The 19,855-nt window shown below is 32.3% G+C and overlaps 1 protein-coding gene, 1 long non-coding RNA gene and 1 pseudogene across 2 annotated transcripts; 2 read left to right on the top strand and 1 right to left on the bottom strand.

Annotated features, from left to right (window-relative positions):
* Nucleotides 1-379: 379 nt before the first annotated feature.
* LOC134261834 (uncharacterized) lies at nt 380-2,864 on the top strand. Its single transcript, XR_009990898.1, has 3 exons — nt 380-398; nt 2,623-2,705; nt 2,814-2,864. It is a non-coding gene; the product is annotated as an uncharacterized LOC134261834 (long non-coding RNA).
* A 7,801-nt stretch (nt 2,865-10,665) lies between these two features.
* Nucleotides 10,666-14,942, top strand: LOC134261836 (uncharacterized; annotated as a pseudogene).
* Nucleotides 14,943-17,470: 2,528 nt separating this feature from the next.
* Nucleotides 17,471-18,583, bottom strand: LOC134261833 (carbohydrate sulfotransferase 1-like; the record flags this gene model as incomplete). Its single annotated transcript, XM_062744227.1, has 2 exons — nt 17,471-18,311; nt 18,400-18,583. Coding segments are annotated over 2 exons (1,025 nt in total), but the record flags the coding sequence as incomplete, so codon positions are not given.
* Nucleotides 18,584-19,855: the final 1,272 nt, after the last annotated feature.

Here is a 19,855-nt window from a genome sequence, read left to right as displayed (position 1 = left end):
TTTTCCCCCGAAATAAAAGTGAGTATTTTTCAAAAAATTTAGTGCACCGGGTATTTCTTATAAATTTCTGATTGGAAAACATTCGCATTAAATTTTAACTCTTTAACTAATCGTATCTTTTTTTACGAAGGATCTTTCAACAATAATAACATTTTTGAAAGTCATTAAATAGAGATAAAGTTTTGGAAACATGCACATAACGAATCGAATCAAAGCTGGAAAATTATTTTCTGTCCCTTAGTAATCTAAATTTAAGATATTTCATATAATTTTTTAAAATTAAAATAATCACTATTGTACTCAGAGAGTGGACTTTCCTGTGAACGAGCTGAGGCTAGAAACGATTTGACTGTCTCCGTTTCATACTGTATATATTGACGCAGTTGAAATCGTTGGAGGTATTTTTAATCTTGAAAATTCAAGTTTATTTAATATATAGTTTATATTATTTCAATTAAACGAAATTATGCAGAGGATTATCTTGGACTACTTTTTATTCCCCTCAATTTCAAGAATTCCATGTTAGTCATCAGGGTTTGATAATTCATATTCTTAAACCTTTAAAGATTGTTACTTATATAGATTTATATTTTTTTTCTCATTTATTCCAAGCTCTCTGATTGGCTCAAACTTGATCACATGATCAAGCATACAACAGCATGAAGACTTGTGTTACTATTTATAGATTCTGAAATGCATATCGACTTGATGTTCCTAAAAATGGAAAATTAATAATTTTCTGTTAGGAATAGCTAATGCAGTGTTTAACTTAATGTTTCTGAAAAAGAAAAATAATCTTAAACTCCTATTTATAATTCTGATGTTCTGTAATACAGTAACTGGTAAGACATAACAGTACCTTGAAGAAGGATCTACTTCATATTAAAACATATTAGAGATGTTCTTTAAAAATCAGTAGAAAACATTATAAAAACAAATGTAGCCTTTTAAATTATTTAATTCCCTAGTAAATTACTCTATCAATATAAAGGAAAAACAACTACATTAAACAGCCCAAATTAATTTTGATCTAAAGAGTCTCGAAGTGTTAAAAAAGACAAGACAAAAACTTATGGCTTGTTCCCATTATCTTCAATAATAAATGTAGCCCTTTAATGCGGTCAACCCATAGATACATTGTATATCGACTTCACAGAAAAGCATAGCGATCTCGCACTTCGAGCTCGGTCGATATGCTTTTCTGTGAAGTCAATATATCTATGGATCGACCTCATCAAAGGACTATATTTATATTATATACTTTTTAAAAGTCTTACATTTCCAAGTGTTTTCTGAGTGGTCCGTAATTCTATAAGACATTGGACCATACGTCACACTGAATGTCATTCAATGAAATGTCACGACAGTTATTTCCCCGGCTTCAAGTTAGAAACATAATTTTGGACACACACACAATGACTATTCACAGGGCCCCAGAAAGGCAGCTCTATACAAGTCAACAAGTACAAAATAAATTATCAACAAAAAATGTGACAGGAGGCAAAGGTCTGTGTTGGCTCTGCTTATAGGTTTTATTGTTAAAATGGACTTTAAGAATGGTTGCTGTTCGTTCATGTCACTTTTCACATAATTATACTAGTATGTCTTAATTACCATCACAACTATTTAAGAATTCTTACTTGGTAAAACTCAGCATTAGAAAATTTATGCTTTGATATCTTATATTACCCAAAATAAACCTATATGTAACACCTGCCTTGTAGAGTAGGCTTTCCCCTATAAAATCCTTCACCCCGGAAAACTGGCTCTAGAGTAGGATCCCCTCAAAATAGGCTCTAGAGTAGGATTTTCCGGCACAAAAAATTACTCTAGAGTGGGATCCCCACGGAAATCCCACACCAGATTCATTTTTTTCCGGGGGAAATCCTACTCTGTGTAGTAGTTAAAGAGTACGATTTCCCTCAAAGCCAATTTTAATCTTTAAACTTTAAATAGCCTTGATATACTGCACATTAAAAATATGTGACACATACAATTACCACTGACTGTGCTATTAGAGATGTTAAGACATCTGAGGAGTTTAAAATTTCTTTTGAAAGCTAAATATTCGGGTTTGAGATTCCATGATTTGAACTATATGCTTAGAAAATTCTTAATTAATTGAAAACATTCATTTACCATTGAAAAAGTTTCTCGTTTTTTTTTATTTTTTCACAAAAATGATGCGGTATGTGGCTTATATTGACTCTATAACGAGGAGGGGAATTTACCCTGAGAAAAAGAAGGGGATTTGGCTCTGGTGTGAGATTTCCCCTTGGGGGAAATCCTACCCTTAGTATAATTTCCGGGGGGGGGAGCTGGCAATGGGGGAAATCCTACTCTACAACACCGGTATTTGAATTTTAGTTTGAACCCCCTGTTCGTAAAATTTACTTAACTTTGAAAAATTTTAATCATGATATGCATGCAGAATTATTTGGCTGAGATACATTAGTGTTGTTGCTAGAGTATTTGGTAATTAGTTCAAATGATTTAGAATTTCCCAAACGCGGACTTTACTTAAATAGGGAGATCCTCAAACCCTATGAATTCAAAAACTTAACAAGCTTTATGCCAGTTCAATTTCCTTCTATGGTTTACTTCGTCTTTTTTTAAACAAAGGCGGTTGTCCTAGAGGGTTTAGAAAACTTCTGGATTCTTGTTACCTGATCAAGAAAGATAGAGTGTCAGCAGACACAGCATTTGTAAGAAAACAATGACAAAAATGTTTTAAAATGAAAGTATATAAACAACAATTTTTTTTGATCACCTAATACTATAGCAACTGATTCTTTATGTCTTACATTCTAAAGGCCAATTGTTTAAAAGCTGGTGGGTATTTGGCCAACTTTGAAACTCTCGAGCTCGAGTTCTTTGCGGATGAAAAAAATTTCAAAGAAATGCATACAGGTAACTATCGTAAGGCTCGGTGTATCTTTTAAAATTCTGAAGCAATAGTAATACATGCTAACAGTTATGAATATTTTTATACAGTTAGACCATAATAAAGTATATTCCATTATTTTTGATAACTTCATTATATATATATATATATATTCCCTGATCAGCAACTCAGGGATTCTTTGTTGGGGAAACACAGTTGGGGTCAGAAGAAAACCAGTCCGGGGATTTCCGTCTCCGTCTGAATCTTTCATACAAAGTTCTTTAGTCCTTTTCTGTGACGTAAATATAAGTTCTATACTGCATGCTCTTTTAATTAGGAGAACGCTTTGCGTTCATATGGATTGATATGGCTTGTTTTTCTTGTTAAATAAAAATTATTTTTTTCCTTTGTATAATCAAGCTAGGTTTCTTGATGATAAATTAAAAGCATTTAACTATTCGTTCTGTTTTCTACGTCAAAATCACAAGTGCATCTCCTTTGGCCATTAAACATTTCGAGTTATCAGATAAAATGATGCATATGATTCACAAGACGCGTGTGAATCTGTGAAGTTTTTACACTGTCAAAGTGAGAAACAAGTAAAAGCTTTTTCCCCTTGCATGCTGGTATTCTGCTTGGATACTGTCAAAATCTAACCCATAAATGCTTGTGTATATAAAAAAAGCAACAAATAGCCAAATTGCAAATGAAAAAAAAGAACGCAAAACTGGAATGAATGAAAGAATGAAGGAAAAATGTGAATGTGAAACACGAATGTCCCCGTGTGACAGCTTTTGGCAAAGGTTGAAGTTTCACAAATACAAATTAAACTCCCAGTCAAATTATAAGAAACCCTGTTACCCAAAGAAATAAATTGGTCTGTGAAATGTGAAAGTCCAAGCTCTAACCATTAAAAAGTTATGACCGAGATTAAAGGTTTTAAGTTGTGGGTCAAACTTAAATTAACCCCCATTAAAGGAAACGAAAGTGACCAGTGAAACCCCTGTCTTTAAGAAATAATTATAAAATTTTTTTTACCTATCTCCAGCTCCTTAAAGGTTTGAGCAATGTTAATTTTTTTCAAAAGTAGGTTTATCTCCAAACTCAAGGACTATATATAAAGGTTAAACTTGGCATCCAATACCCTTTAATAGAAAAATTAATTTTTCCTTCATTTCAACTTTTAGCTTGTATAAGTTTCGCAAATCCTATTTGACAATGAAAGAGTAGGAAATCCCCCCCCCCCCCCCCCCCCAAAAATTACGTTAAAGTCGCTTCACCCGAAACAGGTACATATTATTTTAAACAATTAAAGTATGTCATTATATACAACAATCCTTATATCGAAAACATATCCAAAAACCTTGTTGACAAACAGCAGTTCCTGACGGGAAGTGAAGATCTGTTTTGAAGTTACCTTTGAAAAAAATACTTTTATCGGTTATATCTAATTATGAAGAGATTTCAAACCCGAGTATTTTTTCCATTAAAAAGAATCCTAAGTCATGATATATAAAAATTAAGAAATTAACTGAATATAATCCATAGTAATTTTTATATTAATATGCATATTTACAGAATAAAGGAAAATCAGATATTTTTAAAGATTTTTTAAAAGGGAGTTTAGTAAAGACTTTTAAGAGGGCTAGAATATTGCCCGTGTACACATTGTTGTGGAAAAAATGCTCGGGTTTGTTCTTCATAAGTTATACATGTAAGCGATAAATTTAATTTTCTGAAGGCGATTTCACGCAATGTAAACAAAGGATTATTTTTTTGTGTGACCTAACAAAAATTATTTTTTTAACTTTTGAATTTTGATATCTTTAAAAAGAAAAAGACTTTGGGGATATAATTTGACAAAAGTTGAAATAATTTTTGGACAATTATTTTTCAAGTCCTAAGAAAAACAAATATATTTTTTAGCGATTAGAATCGGACCAAGCGGCTTTAAATCAAAACAAACAAAAATTAAATTAAAAGCAGAAATATAAATAAAACTCTGTACCTTTCAATAATACTGAAAGAGGCTCTAGATAAAATATTGAAATGAAGTTAAGCCTTCACCCAAGTTCAGTCATATCATAATTTACTTCGCCATGATTAAATCATACTTTAAATGTTGGTGGGGGTTAGAAAGTATTGTGGCAGAGTTACAGTTGAAAATTAATAGAAAAGATTATTTTAAGCTTATTTTTATTCCCTCCTTATAGAAAAATAAAGGTAGGGTTTATTTTTGTTGTTTTGTTGATAATCAACTTCCTCCTAAATAAGTAAGGGGGTGGGGTGGGTATAACACCTAGAAATATACTCTGTAAAGCTATTGGCTAGTGTAAAATACACATTCTAATGCAAAAACTATACATGTAGACATAACCTTTTGATTTAGCACACAGTATTCATTACATTTCTTAATTCTTGTTTTACTCCACAATTTTACCCAGTTCTGAGTATATTTTTCAGAGAATTTAATATGAAAATCAGAACAAACATTTTCATTTTTGTAACGTCTTCTTTATACTGTATCATAATATGAAAAGTTAATTGAAGACCATTTCTTTTTATGTCCCTGTAATCGAAGATTCGGGGGTATACTAGTATACGTTTTATCGTGTCCGTCTGTATGTCTGTCTGTCTATCTGGCGGTCTGTTTCTCCGCAAAAACTTTAACCTTGACCATAACTTTTCATTTATTGTAGCTATGACTTTCATATTCAATATGTGTGCATTCCTTGTGATAAGACCTTACTTTGGGTACCCCCAAATTTGACCTTTTGACCCTTACCTTGGAGTTTGTCCCATTTTACACAAAAATGCCAAATTTTTAATTTACTTTGGCTATAACTTTGAAACAGTAGATACTAGTACTCTCATACTTCACAAATGTAATCCTTGTTACATTAAACCTATCTTAAGAAACCATCAACTTTGACCCTTTGACCTTTGAGTTTGACCTACCTTTTGTTGCAAAAACTTATCCTTAGCCATTAATTTTGAACAAGTGGTGCTAGGGCTTTCCTATTTTGCAATTATATTTCTTGTGAGAAGACCCTACTTTGGGTACCATTATATTTAAATTGCCTTTAAGAAAAGTTTAATCTTCGCTATGTTGCAATACAGGGGCTTAGCTTTTTTACAAATACATCTTTTTATATATAAGAGGAGTTGCGGATAACAGATGGATACCCCAAAGCGTAACAGACGGACGGACACCCTAATCACTATATACCCTCCCGCTTTTCAAGCGGAGAATAAAATTATATATGATACTGCTGATTTTTTCTGTCAGTACGATGATTCCCACAATCGAAAAACAATGTTTACCTAACCCTTCTCGATAAATCTTTACTCCTTTATATTCTGAATCACCGCATTGACCTTAAAATATAGCTATAATCGTATGTTATGAGATCAACATATCATCAATTTATTCCAAATAAGCTCAGGTGAGCATTTTGGCCAATATGCTTCTTTAACTAATTTTTATTTTGCCCCCTAAAAATTTCAGCTTTAATCAACAGGGAGTCATTTTTCTACGGGGGTCATTTCTCTTCACGTGGGTTCTGCAAATTTTTAGGGTGGTGACACTTTTTCTACGAGCAAAAGACCGGTCATTTTTCAGTAATAATTTTTCGACCCTTGGTCATTATTCGATGGGGGTCATTATTCGTCTTTACACCGGGCGCATAAAAATGTTTCCCTTCTTTTGTTTGAATGTTTTATTTAATAATGCCAATATCTTTTACTCCAAAATGTTTTCCAACTTTTATAAAACTCAAATATTACATTACAAATTATCACCTCTATAAAAAAAACTAAGTATTGGTATCGTAATTCGTCCTTATTTTCTCTCAAAATACAAGGGATGTTCAATAAATAATGTCATCAGTTCGATGACATGCAACATAGAAATCATATGCCATTAGGATTGACTTTCTCTAGTTATTGAATCTTTAATGAGTTGATAACAGTTTATGTGACCACTTTTCATCACATAGTTCAATTATGAGAAGCTGGAAAACGAGGGCTACTCGAGACACTGCATTTAAAATGAATCGTCAAGAATCAGTAAACTAGAGTGAAATTAAACGCTCCATTAAAGCTGCTGTAAAACTTGTTAAGAATCCCAAAGATATATTAACGGAAATATGTGAAATTTACAGAAACCAATGTCTGTTTTATACACAAAGGAGAAGGTGGATTTCAATGAACAAAAATGATATAATGGGCATCGAAAATGGGTACCATCCTTAGTGATAAGGACTTACAACAACCATTGTATATTTGCAAAAATTCAACAAATTATCACTGAGTATGTTTAATTGACATTAAGACATATAGCAAATTTGATGGACATCTTTTTGGGGGTAGTTCACACTGTTTTAAAGAAACATTTGATGGTGAAAAGGTTTAATACTCAAAGGTCACCCAATATTTTGAAAAAAATGAGTGAAAACGACAGCGTGTAGGAATATCAAAACAATTATTGTAAAAAAAAATAGAAAATTGTACTTATCCATGTTTGTCTGAAATTTAAACAGATAATGAAACTTGAATCCACTTTGCTTTAAATCCTCGAAACAAATTTACAATGAAATACACTTGACAAAGCAGCAAAGGCCTAAAAAGAGCAAAGAATTGTAAGAGCACAAAGACAATTTTATATACTACTTTCTTAAATATTGTTGGTCTTGTTGTTTAAATTCTTATTAGGGGAGTAATTTCAACTTCTGGAAGAGTCTAGAAAGCAAATATTTTTTTTTGCAAAAAAGTGAAAGGTTTATGAGAGGAAGAAGCCAGAATGAAGAATTCACTAAATTAAATTTCTTCATGCCAGCGTCCAAACCTACAGGCCATGAAGTGTAAAGAAGTTCTGGGGATGAAAATAAAGTTAATGTTTGGTCACACCAACAATGTTGGCCAGCACTTTCAACCTTTGACTTGTTTCATTTCCCAAACTTAAAAAAAACACCTTTCGGAAAGAAAAAAAAACAAGTACAGGAAATCATTGGATCTGCCATATTCCAGTATACGAAGGGTAATCATTAGAAATTAAATAAAAATGTTACGGCCCGTGTGTTTTAATCAATAGACAATATTTTAGTTTAATCATTAAGACTAAATCATAGAAAGTCGTTTCTTGTTTCTTTCCGAGCACCGATGATATTATTTATTGAACGTCCCCGTACATGTACAATTGAAAGAGATGTAAAGATAACGAACTGACCATGTCCTGAAGTCCATTTAAGTAATATAAATTGTGATCAGAGTAATCACAAACCCCTAAAATCAGAGGTGGGATCAGGCTTCACGGAGGAGTTAGCATCCCTTGCCGACTTGTCATGATTTGTTGAATTGATAAATCAAGTCATTGTTGTGAAACATGTTTGTGAACGTTCAATTTAACGACGGGATTGTATTTGCAAACAAGGTCATTGTATTGACTATACGAGTTTACATTTAGGACTCGTAACTCTGTACAATGTAATGTTTTGGGTTTCCAAGACCGCCATCCTGTATCAAGTATATAAAGAAAAACTTGCATGAATTATCATTGTATTAAAATTGAAAAATAACAAAGTTATATAATGTTTCGAAAAAAAAAATTGGTTAATACGTGTGATAAGATGACAAATTAAAATGTGTTGTGAAGCCAAGTGTCTTCATCTTCGCTTCGCCACACTCGCTATCGTCGCTGCAATGTAATTTACAATATTAAAAGATTTTTCGTTTTATCTCTTGTAACAGTTTGAGCAAGTCGCATGTTTGGTTTCAGAAACATGCAATAAGTCCTTCAAAAGCACGTTTAGCTTTAAACTTAATTGATTTTATCCTAGTTTATCAACTTATTTGTCAATAGTCTGAATACTTCAAGATATTGTTTGTTCATAGAACATATACTTTTGCGCACTGAAACAACTGGGAAACATAAACCAAATAAGCAGGTACATAGTAATACAAAAATTACGGAAAATATAGTTCTCGCAGATAAAAAAGTGATTTACAATACCACTTGTAAAAATAAGACCAAAATCCTCTTTAATGTAATATTTGTCTTTAAGTCGATTTTAGATATCGTTAAGTTTTCATTCAATTAGCACTAAACTTTGCATAACACTGACGATGAAACGAAAAAATATTTTAAGTGGTTTTAATTTTAAAATTTACACAATTATCATTTAGATCCTATTGTTTTGTTCGGTATATGCTGTGCACAGAGGTAACAAAACAATGACAGAATAACTTAAATATTTGAAAATAAAGGTAAAGATTAAAAATCTTAGAAAACTGCAGAATGTTAGATAAGATAAGAGAACAGAAAGCGCAGCATTTACAAAGAAAAAAGGAACTATATAGTTAAAGAAAAAAAAATATTGAGCTACATTCCATATTGGACACTGGAAAGTTACACAATGTTCTTTCTAAAGCTTGTGATAGTGACTATTGCTGTTGTTGATACCTTATTACTTATATTTACATTTGTAATTTATTTTAATTTGCCTGATTATGACTTTAAATGCGTGAAATGTTTTATTTTTTAAACTCAACGGCATATGTTTAATCCATTGAATGTGTGTTGACCTGAGAAATTATGTCAAACGTGTATGACGTTCGAGGAACCTTTATTTATACGATTATAGATACGCATTCCTTTCAGTAGTGCTATATAAAGGAAAACATTTGCAAAAGTAAATATCACTTTAAAACAGTGAAAATGTAAATAAATTAAGAATAAAATACTGAAAATAGTTTGTTGTACTTCAACATATTTATCTATGCACCAGAATTCTGGTATTTTGGCAATATATTTTGTCTGAATTTTGGAAAGAAAAATGGATAATTGTCTCTTTATGTGCAAACCTTTACTTGATATTGGCTGGTTTGTAAAACGTGGTTTGAAAAATTTTAAAATGTTTTCACAATTTTTTTTCAGAAATATTGTGGAAACATGACACACTTATTAAAAAGAAATATGAGATGAAATTTGACTCACGAAAATCGAATTTATTTATTGATCAACTTTAAAAACTAGCCTAACATCAGACGCCATTGTTATTTGTGGTAGGGAACTATGGCGATTCTACTGTGCATTTTCATGTTGGTTGTCTCTCTTCAAAAGGTAGGCTTGAAGTGCTACCATTCAAATAAACTTGCGCACAAGAGAAGAAACTTGAATGTTTTTAATCTATTTTGATGCAATCAGTATATTTGCGAGACTTAAATTTTTAACAAATGACTACATTCAACATAAATACAAAAAATTTACCTTTTAAAAATGAAGAAATTACTGTAAAAATAACATACTAGTATTTTCGTCGGGTCAAATTTTCGAGGTTTGAGGAAAAATATTGGTTTGAGGGGTTTTGAATTCCTGATTGTAAAAAGTTTCGTAGTAATGTAAATGAAATTTTACATTTCGTGGTGGTCATAAATCCATAGGTCTCTCCATACATCGAAAACAACGAAAATTAACCGCCCACGAAAATAACTGATTTCACAGTATATAATATTATTTAATAAGTATTTGTGTTCAGGAAAAAGAAAACAATTCATTAAATTTAATAATCATAACTGATTTTTTTTTACGTGAATGGAAAGCCATCAAACACCAATGGGCCTCAGAAGTTACAGCGTTTTCGTCACAGCACAACGCTGGCGGGTAAGATCCTTGCATTCTTATTTAGCTTCTATTTTATTTCCTGTGTAACTAATATAAGTTTAATATTATTAGTTTTATTTAAATTCATTATTCCATTCATAAATTCTACATTTTTTACAGATTCTCGGCAAAACAGATATTGGGGAAACCTAATGTTTATCCTCGCTATGTTAATTCCGAAGGGACATGGACCCAGGCACATGGACAACTGAACGAGAACCAGTTTATACAGGTACAAAACCATCTCAAGAAAAAAGTTAAGGATGGCCATGAATTAATCTAGCAATTGTCAGTTTTCTTCCTTATGTAATGTCGTCCTATACCCATGTTTTTCTTCTCAGTTTTGCGTCCGCGTGTGCCTGGTTTTGACCCTCCATACCATTCCCTCCAACACACACACACGTATTTTCTCTCTCTCTCTCTCTTACACACACCCACACTCTCACACACACTCACAGCATCACACACACAAAATTGATTACTTGATCGAAACAATCTAATTAAAATTAGATCCTTTGCGCTCCTGTATTTTGTTACGTCCTTGTAATTTATTAATTTTTGTCAATTATGTATAGTGTGTCAAATAAGCTACATATTTTAAGCATCTAATGCTTTGATTTTGATAAAGAATAATATTTCTTTTAGGAAAACAGTTCAGTGAGAGAAAATGCTTTGAACAGTGCCATTTTTATTACTTTTAGTCCGTGTTTTATGTTTTGGTCTGTGTGTTTTTTGCGAAGGGGTATTGGTAGGTTTTTGAAAAATCATGGGCCCTAAACAGATAGAAGAAACTTGGAATGATCAGAACAGATTTTTAAAAGTCAATACACAGTGATGAACAAAGATGATCAATTTAGCTGAAAGATTTCTTACTATGAAGAAAGTCTCTTTTGAAAAAAAGTAGAGAAAGAAACAAACTGAAAGCTAATATAATTGTAATTTCCATTCTTATGTCGATACGATAATAAGATTCTGGTGAACTTGAGATATAAGATATTAGAGTCTGACACACCTGTTTTATATTTGGATACTTATCTTGAATAAGACGATAATGGCACTTACAGTCAAGCTCTATGATAAACGTGATGATTTTAACTTTTCTATCGTAAACTTCCCTTACATACGAGGGCTGTTCAATAAATAATGTCCTGATCTGTATGACATACAATACAGATATCATATGACATTAAAATTGGCTTTCTCTCATAATTGAATCTTTAATGAATTTATAACAGTTCATGTGACCACTTTTCATCATATATTTTCATTGTGAGAAGCTGGGAAACAAGGGCTTTTCGAGACACTGCATTATAAATGAATGGTAAAGAATCGGTAAACTAGAGTGAAAATTAAAGCTTAAACAAAGCTGCTGTAAAACTTATTAAAAATCCCAAAGAAATATTCACTAAAATATGTGACTTTTACAGCAACCAATATCTGTTTTATAGACAAATGAGCAGGTGGATTTCAATGATCAAAAAATATATAATGGGCCTCAAAAATGGGTACCGTCCTTGCCAACAAAAAATTATAACACTTATGTACTGTTTGCCAAATTTCAACAAAAAATACTTGATGATGTAGGATTGACTTTAAGACAAATAGCAAATTTGATAGACATCACATCGGGGGTAGTTTACACTGTTTTTAAGAAACGTTTGACGGTAAAAAAGCTTAGTACTCAAAGGTCACCCTATATTTTGAAATATGAGTGAAAACGACAGCGTATATGAATGTCTTAACAATTACTTTAAAATATCAGTAATTGGAGTTATCCACGTTTTTTGGATATTCAAACAGATAATGAAACTTGAATGTATTGCTTAAAATCCTCAAAACAAAATTTACCATAAGATGTTCTTGACAAAAACAGGGAATGTCTGGCGAGAGCAAAGAAATGCAAGAGCACAAAGACAGATTTATATGCAATGTTCTTAAATATTAGTAGTATTGTTGTTCAAATTCGTATTCGGGGAGACAGTTTAATTTCTGGATGAGTCTAGAAAACAATTTTTTTGCAAAAGAATTGAAAGGTTTATTAGAGGAAGGACCCAGAATCAGGAATCCACTACATTAAATTTCTTCATGATAGCGTTCAAATCCGCACACCCTGAAGGGTAAAGGGGTTTTCGGGATACACAGATAGTTAATATTTTTTCACATTAACAATATTCGCGAGATCTTTGACCTTTTGACTGATTTATATTTCCAAACTTGAAAAAAAAACACCTTTGATAAGGAAGAAACAAGTCAAGGAAATCATTGGATCTGCCATTTTCTAGTATACCAAGGGTCATACCCAAAAATGAGTTCTAAAATCAATCGGAAATTGGATAAAAAAGGTTGCGGACATGTGTTGTAATTAAAAGAGATTAATAAGTAAAATAATGAAGACAAAATCATTGAAAAGCGTCTTTTGCTTCTTTCCAAGCACCGAGGACATTATTTATTGAACAGCCCTCGTATGCAGCAATATACTAGTACCTTCATCACCTGCATACAGAGTTTATATATCTCAGTTGATTCGATACGTAAGAGCATGTTCTACGTATGAACAATTTCTAAAACGAGGTAAATTATTGACAAACAAGTTGATGAAACAAGAATATCAGAAGTCTCGTTTAAAGTCACCATTTCGTCAGTTTTCTGGTCGATACAATGACCTTGTCAGCAAATACAATTTATCCTTGAGTCAAATGCTGACTGACGTTTACATACTAACTGTTAGTCCATTATTTATACATTGAATTGACGACGGATTTTTTTTAATCTTTTTTCGATCATGACAAGGAGTGCATGGCGGGTGTGACCGGTCGGCAGGAAATGCTCACTCCTCCATGGCACCTGATCCCACCTCTGATGTTTTGGAGGTCCGCGTTTGCTCTGCTTCTGTTTTGTATTGTTTTATGGGCTTTAATATTGAATACTGTTCGTTATCTTTATATGTTTCCTAAAAGCGAACTTTGCAAAGTAATATTTAAGGTATGCTTTTGTTTCATTTCCAGGTTAGATTTCCAGAAAAGGTTTGGCTAACTAAAGTAAATATTTATGAAACATATAATGCTGGAACTGTCAAGAGAATACTGGCGAAGGATAAAAAAAACCAATGGATTGAAATTTTTGAGGTTTCCCATGTACACCCAATCAGAATGGCTAGGAAATTCTCAACCAAATTAAAAGTGAGTTTTTTAAAAACAAAATTGTATTTTTATCAAAGTACTACTAGTACTTTAGTACAAACTCATTGTCCGTTTTTAAAATTCATGGTTTATATATCGCAATGATTTTTTTTTAAATTTCTCTCTTAGTTACTAAGCATTTGTCTTGTGTTAGGGTAAGAAAGAATCTTAAGGAAAATGTTTGGAAATTTACACAAAGGACTACTAAGTATGATAAAGACCTGAAAATATAGTGATGATATGCTCTTCTTCACTCTTCCTAATCGACAATAAATGATCTGAATATCATAATATCGTAATCATTTAAAAAGTTTTTAATTGCTCCTCAACAAATTCAGATAGTGAATTTTCCTGTGAACGAGGTGAGAATAGAAGTTGATTGTTCTGTTTCTCCATTTTGGGTGGAAATCGATGCAGTGGAAATCGTTGGAGGTATTTAGTTTAATCTAAGTAAAGAAGAATTTTTTCTGGGATTTTTCTCTTAATGCCCTGCACAGTATAAAAAGATGTGGGATTCTTGTTACCTGACCAAGAAGGATAAGGTGTCAGCCGACACAGCGTTTGTACATGTAAGTAGAAACGGATGTGGGAATGAGTATATACAAATGATAGTAGATAAACAATATTCACTTTTGAAAAAAAATACATATATTATCATTCAATGTTTTTTTATATCCTAAAGGCCAAGTGTTTAGACACTGGTAGCTACCTGGCTAACTTTGAAACTATATAGAAGAGGCTTTGCGAATGAAAAGGGTTCTAAAGAAAATGAATAAAGGTATGAATTTAACATTAATGAAAAAAAGAACTATAAATTTTAAAGTTACTTATGTCTCCTTTTTGAAAATTGTAAATACTTATACTCTTTTTGTCTTCAATTGTTACGGGAAAAAAGATTTTTCATGTTCCATTGTAATGTTATTGTTAAATTTAAAAGGGATTCACTTTTACTTTGGGGGAAGAAACGTAAACAGAAGAAAACCAGGAGGGGACTGGAGGTGGATCAAGCACGGACAAATGACTAAGATGATGTATCATGCTTTTGGTGTCGGAGAACCCAATGGATCTGACAATTCTCCCCAGGACTGTATGTTCTTCTATGCAGGAGAACGGTACACGTTCCATGATGTTTATTGTGATAATGGCAGATATCATGGTGGCTATATCTGCGAAGCATGAAAATTATCAAATTAATTATAATACAACATTTTGAAAGCGATTTATCATTGTTGTGTTTCCTAACTATCAGGAGACCGACCCATCCGCCATCCCCATTTTCGCTTGAAACTTTCCTTATGTATGTCTTAATGCTTATTGTAATCTTTTTTTTTTAATTAACGTTTTACATTGAACAAATCAAAATAAAAACTTATATTGGATTTACGATAAATAATATTCATTTCACACATATTCGTTCTTTTCAACAATTCAGTTAAGAGAAGAAACAATTTTTAATATCTTCCGTATCTAATATTAAACTCCAATATTCTTTGCGTTCTTTTTCTCTGATATCAAGGACAGTCGAAAGGGAAGACCATCTTTTTATTCTGTTGTTTTTTTTTTTATTTTCGCAAGATTTCTCAGAAAAGACTCCCGGAATTAGGACCTTATCTTAAACACTTTTTTAGATATCTCATAAACGATCGAGAATTCTATAACATTATTGAGACTTAGGTGGATGTTGTATTAATGTTGTACAAATAGGTAGGGCAGAGAAAATAATGACCTTTAAATAATTAGAGGAGAGATCTGATACAATTGAGGAGTTAGCATCCCCTATCGACCAAACACCCGCGCCATGTGTTCATTGTCATGATCGGGCAGGTCTCATTAAGGCAAGGTTTTGAAACGAAACTGTTGATATCTTTGTTTCATTTGTCAATAACTTGTCTCGTTTTAAAAATGAATCGAACCTTGCCTCATTTTAGAGATTTTTCTCTTGTAAAGCATGTTTTTGCGTGACGAATCAATTGGGAGACATAAACTCCAAATGCTTTATTCATATATTGGCGAAGGAAAATGTGAAGACATTACGTTTTTCATAAAGATAGTCTTTTTCATATGAAATATCCATATACGAAAAAGATTTGACTGACTCTGTAGTATCTTTTATTTCAAATTTACGTAGATATATTGACGAGACAAACGAATGAAAGTAATTATTGTTATGTGATAATATGTCGTCGATTATGGCTGGCCGTTCAACTCACAATTATTATATTTTCACTCCACTGAAATTATTTTTACTGCAGTAAAAATGAAAAACACTGGACAATGCTACTCACAATTAAATATTTTTTCCAAAAAAATTATTTTTACTCGAATAAAAATAATTTACCTTCTCAATGAAGTAAGAATACTTTTTGGCAACATTATTCACAATTACGTTTACTGCAGTAAAAATAATACACTGACACTAACTAACCATCTCTACTCACTTTTACTGAAGTAACATCATCCAACAGCAAAGTATGTTACAAATGAAACTTTAAACAAGGGAACGAGAGGCATGGCATACAAAAGACATCACAAAGAAACGGAAAATGTGAAAGAGGAACTTTTAAGAAGAACAAAACACACGATCAATGACTGTCCAGCTTTTTCTTCCTTATTTGTCTTTTCTTTCCAAAGTATTAGTATTGGAAGTCCAGTTAATGATAATTTTGAACGTATCTATAGATATTATAAACATATGTTGGAACAATAAGATTTAGATCAATATATTATTTACTTTCTGATATATGTATTTTATGCAAAAACGAGGAAAAAAAATATTAACCAGATAAAGTAAAAAAAAAAAGTAATACACTTCTAGGCTAAGCAAACGATACTTTGCCTGTTGTGTATATGTAACCCATTCTACATTGTACATGAAGTCTTCTGGAAAATTGAATAACAGAGGACAAGTATATATATATATAGACCAAGTTAAACCAAAAGGATTTCAATATAGCTAAATGTTGAGTTGAAGGCCGATGGAAGTTTTTCTCTTTCTCATGTATAAGATTTTGAAAAAACTCTGTCTCATAAAAATACAAAATTAAGTTTGCTAGTAACAGAGTGTTATGGGTACCCCATTGGAATTCCAACAGATTGTTGGAAGACTCCAACTCCAGAAAACTACACTGATATTGTCAATCAAAAACTTGAGCATCATTTTAATATCATCTTCGGAGAAATTGTTTGAGAGTATAGTGTGTGAGAGCTAGGGTATAAGGGTGTGATTGTAAGGGGTTAGGATGTCTGTGTGAGGGGTGTGTGTCCCCTTCTGTGTGGGGGAGTATGCAGATTAGCAAGCGTTTTCTACTACCGTTGAATCCCTTGGTATACCAAACAAAATGATTCATAAAATACTAAATAATCTTGACAATAAACATTTGTAAAGAGTAAACATAAGTTGAGAAATACATCTGATACTTATTAACATCAATACACTTAAACACAGTTTATAGCAAACAATTGAAAAGGTGAGTTCTATGACAAGAAAATTTGTCAGATTAATTGAGGAAATAATTCTTGAAAATTCGAATTATTCTTTATCATAAATTCAATTGAGAGCTGAAAAATATTATTCACCCTTATGTTCCAAAACTCTTCAGATTTGTTTTACGTTTTTGGCATTCTCTCCATCTTTACAACGAAAGATTCTGCTGACTAGAAATGTATCTTAAAACTTTCAGAGCATATAAACTTAATTTCCCTGTTCGAAAAAAAAAATTTTAGGCCAAAATATATATATAATGACAATTATATATATCTGAAATCCCCCGTGTCAGCTAAGGTATCTCCTCTCAGAGAGAATGAAAGATTCCTTAAATGAACCTCACTAGGTATACTACGTAAACCAATAACCCTGTATAACAGGGAACAGACATTGTCCACTATAGACACGAAACCGAAAGGTATCTTAGAGCGCCATCTGTCGGCGTCCGCACTGGAATTGGACGACTTTGTACACATTGTTTTTGCAATTCGGGACTCACTACAGGTTTTATCCGCCATAGTCATGTTTTCAATGAAAGACGTAACGTTATCATTCAAATTTATATCCAGATATCTGTAAATATTTCTTGCCATCTGTAATGGATACTTGGCTAAATTTTCATAGGAAACTGGGAAATAATGATGTGGTGCAATAGTGGGTGTATGTTTTGCTATTATTATATCAGTGTATACTCTGTTACAAAAACTAGTAGCATTTTCTTGTAAAAACCTACTTTTCACAATTCCAAAGCGAGACTGAGATTTTAAAGTTGGTCGTGGGTCTCTTAATAAATGGAGGATCATAAGATCGGGAAATAGCTCTGAGAGTGGAACTAAAACTGCCAAGGGTATCCGAATAGTTTTAATGATAATATACTTTGATTCTAGACAGAGATGTTTTATCCTCATTATGCACTGATACGTTGCTGAAGTGGCACTTATATTATTGGTGGATTTATTTCCCAAACAAGCTTTAAATTCCCTTGATTTTCTTCCCTTCTTTAAAAATCCATCAGCAAAAAACGGTAGAGGAAGCTTTTCAAAATTACACTGGAAGATTTCGTTCAAAGCATCGCCTGCTGCATCTAGAAAGCTTGTGTAGTTTCTGCAAGGATAAAAAAAAGTTGAGAAGTTTGATTGTCAAAGCATAAACGTATCATAAATAACAGATTATAAAGTACGTCACAGTTTACCTGCTCCCACCATCTAGATATCTAAAGGTGTTGCTCTTTCTTATATGAAACTGTATAGTCCGGAGTGGCTCAAACAGATAAAAAACGTCCTCGCTCGCTTGAAGCATTTCTCCAAAAAATGAGGATCCGCTCCTCATATACGTCAAAATCACAGCTGGCACAGGACCTCTCGCTGTAAAAGATGCTATTAAAATTTACAATATGGTCGAGAAGAAATTTTAAGATTAAATAAGCAGAATGACATAGAAGGATAAATACATGTGCTCGTAAATTACAATCTCATATACTGAAAGACAGATGTTATAGACAAACAAGTTGCTGAAATTTTTGACAGTTTTTCAATTTTGTTCCATTTCCTTTTTTCATTGCATTTACCCTTTGGTATTACATATCTTTTCAGATATTAGAGAAGATCCAACCAGCTATTCTCAAGAAAATGCTGTTTTAATTTTTCTTTTGTTTATTTTTGTAAATTTGAATAAAAATTATGTAGATTTTATTCATAACACTGTTGGTTATTATTTTAACATTTCATAACATTAAACTTTGAAGAGAAATTTAAAGCACTGGGCTTTTAAAAATATAGAAAGGAGGGGCTTTAACAAAATAAATAAAATATTTTAAATATTTCTAAAAAGTAAAGTGAAATACTTTGGAACCTTATTTTATCGGATATTGAGTCTATTATTAGAAACAAATTCATGCAACAAAAATCAGTTAAACTTCATAGGTGTAGAGATCCTACTTAATTATTAGGTCATTATATATACATTGAATTGTCGACGGATTTTCCCGTTATCTCTCGATCATGACAAGGAACACACGGCGGGTGTGACCGATCGGCAAGGAAAACTCACTCCTCCATGGCTCCTGATCCCACATCTGATCATGATGTTTTGATGTTTTGGAGGTCCCTGTTTTCTCTGCTCCAATTTTGTATTGTTTAATGGACTTTTGAGATTGAATACTGTTCATTATCTCCATACATTTCATCTATATCATTAATCCCCAAAATACGGGTCACACACGGCAGCTAAAACTCTACAGGAATATGCTGCATCCAAAGCATAACGCATAGTATGACCAGCATGATGCAAAACATACAAGTTTGTCATGGTCAGTTTCTCCATTGCAGCACATTCAATATTGAATTTGTGTTAACTTGGAAATTGGAATGAATTATGAAGATAACAAGGTAATCAAGTAAAATCCATTGGAATAATACAAACTGAGGTCATGGAAAACACGGACCTTTAAAGGCATTAGAGGTGGGATCGGGTGTAATGGAGAAGTAAACACCCCTTGTTGAACGGTCGCACAGAATGCTCCTTGTCACGATTGGGAAAACGGAAGAAAGTCCATAGATAATTCCGTAGATAATTCAGTGTGAAAAGTGGCCTTACAATTTCTTGAAAAACGACTGTCAACAGTCATCTTAACGATATCCAATACATGT

This window comes from Saccostrea cucullata, unplaced genomic scaffold, assembly GCF_032062105.1.
Source record: "Saccostrea cucullata isolate Sc308-1 unplaced genomic scaffold, CSIRO_AGI_Scuc_v1 ctg12022, whole genome shotgun sequence".
NCBI lineage: Eukaryota > Metazoa > Mollusca > Bivalvia > Ostreida > Ostreidae > Saccostrea > Saccostrea cuccullata.
This window is presented reverse-complemented; position numbering and strand designations above follow the sequence as displayed.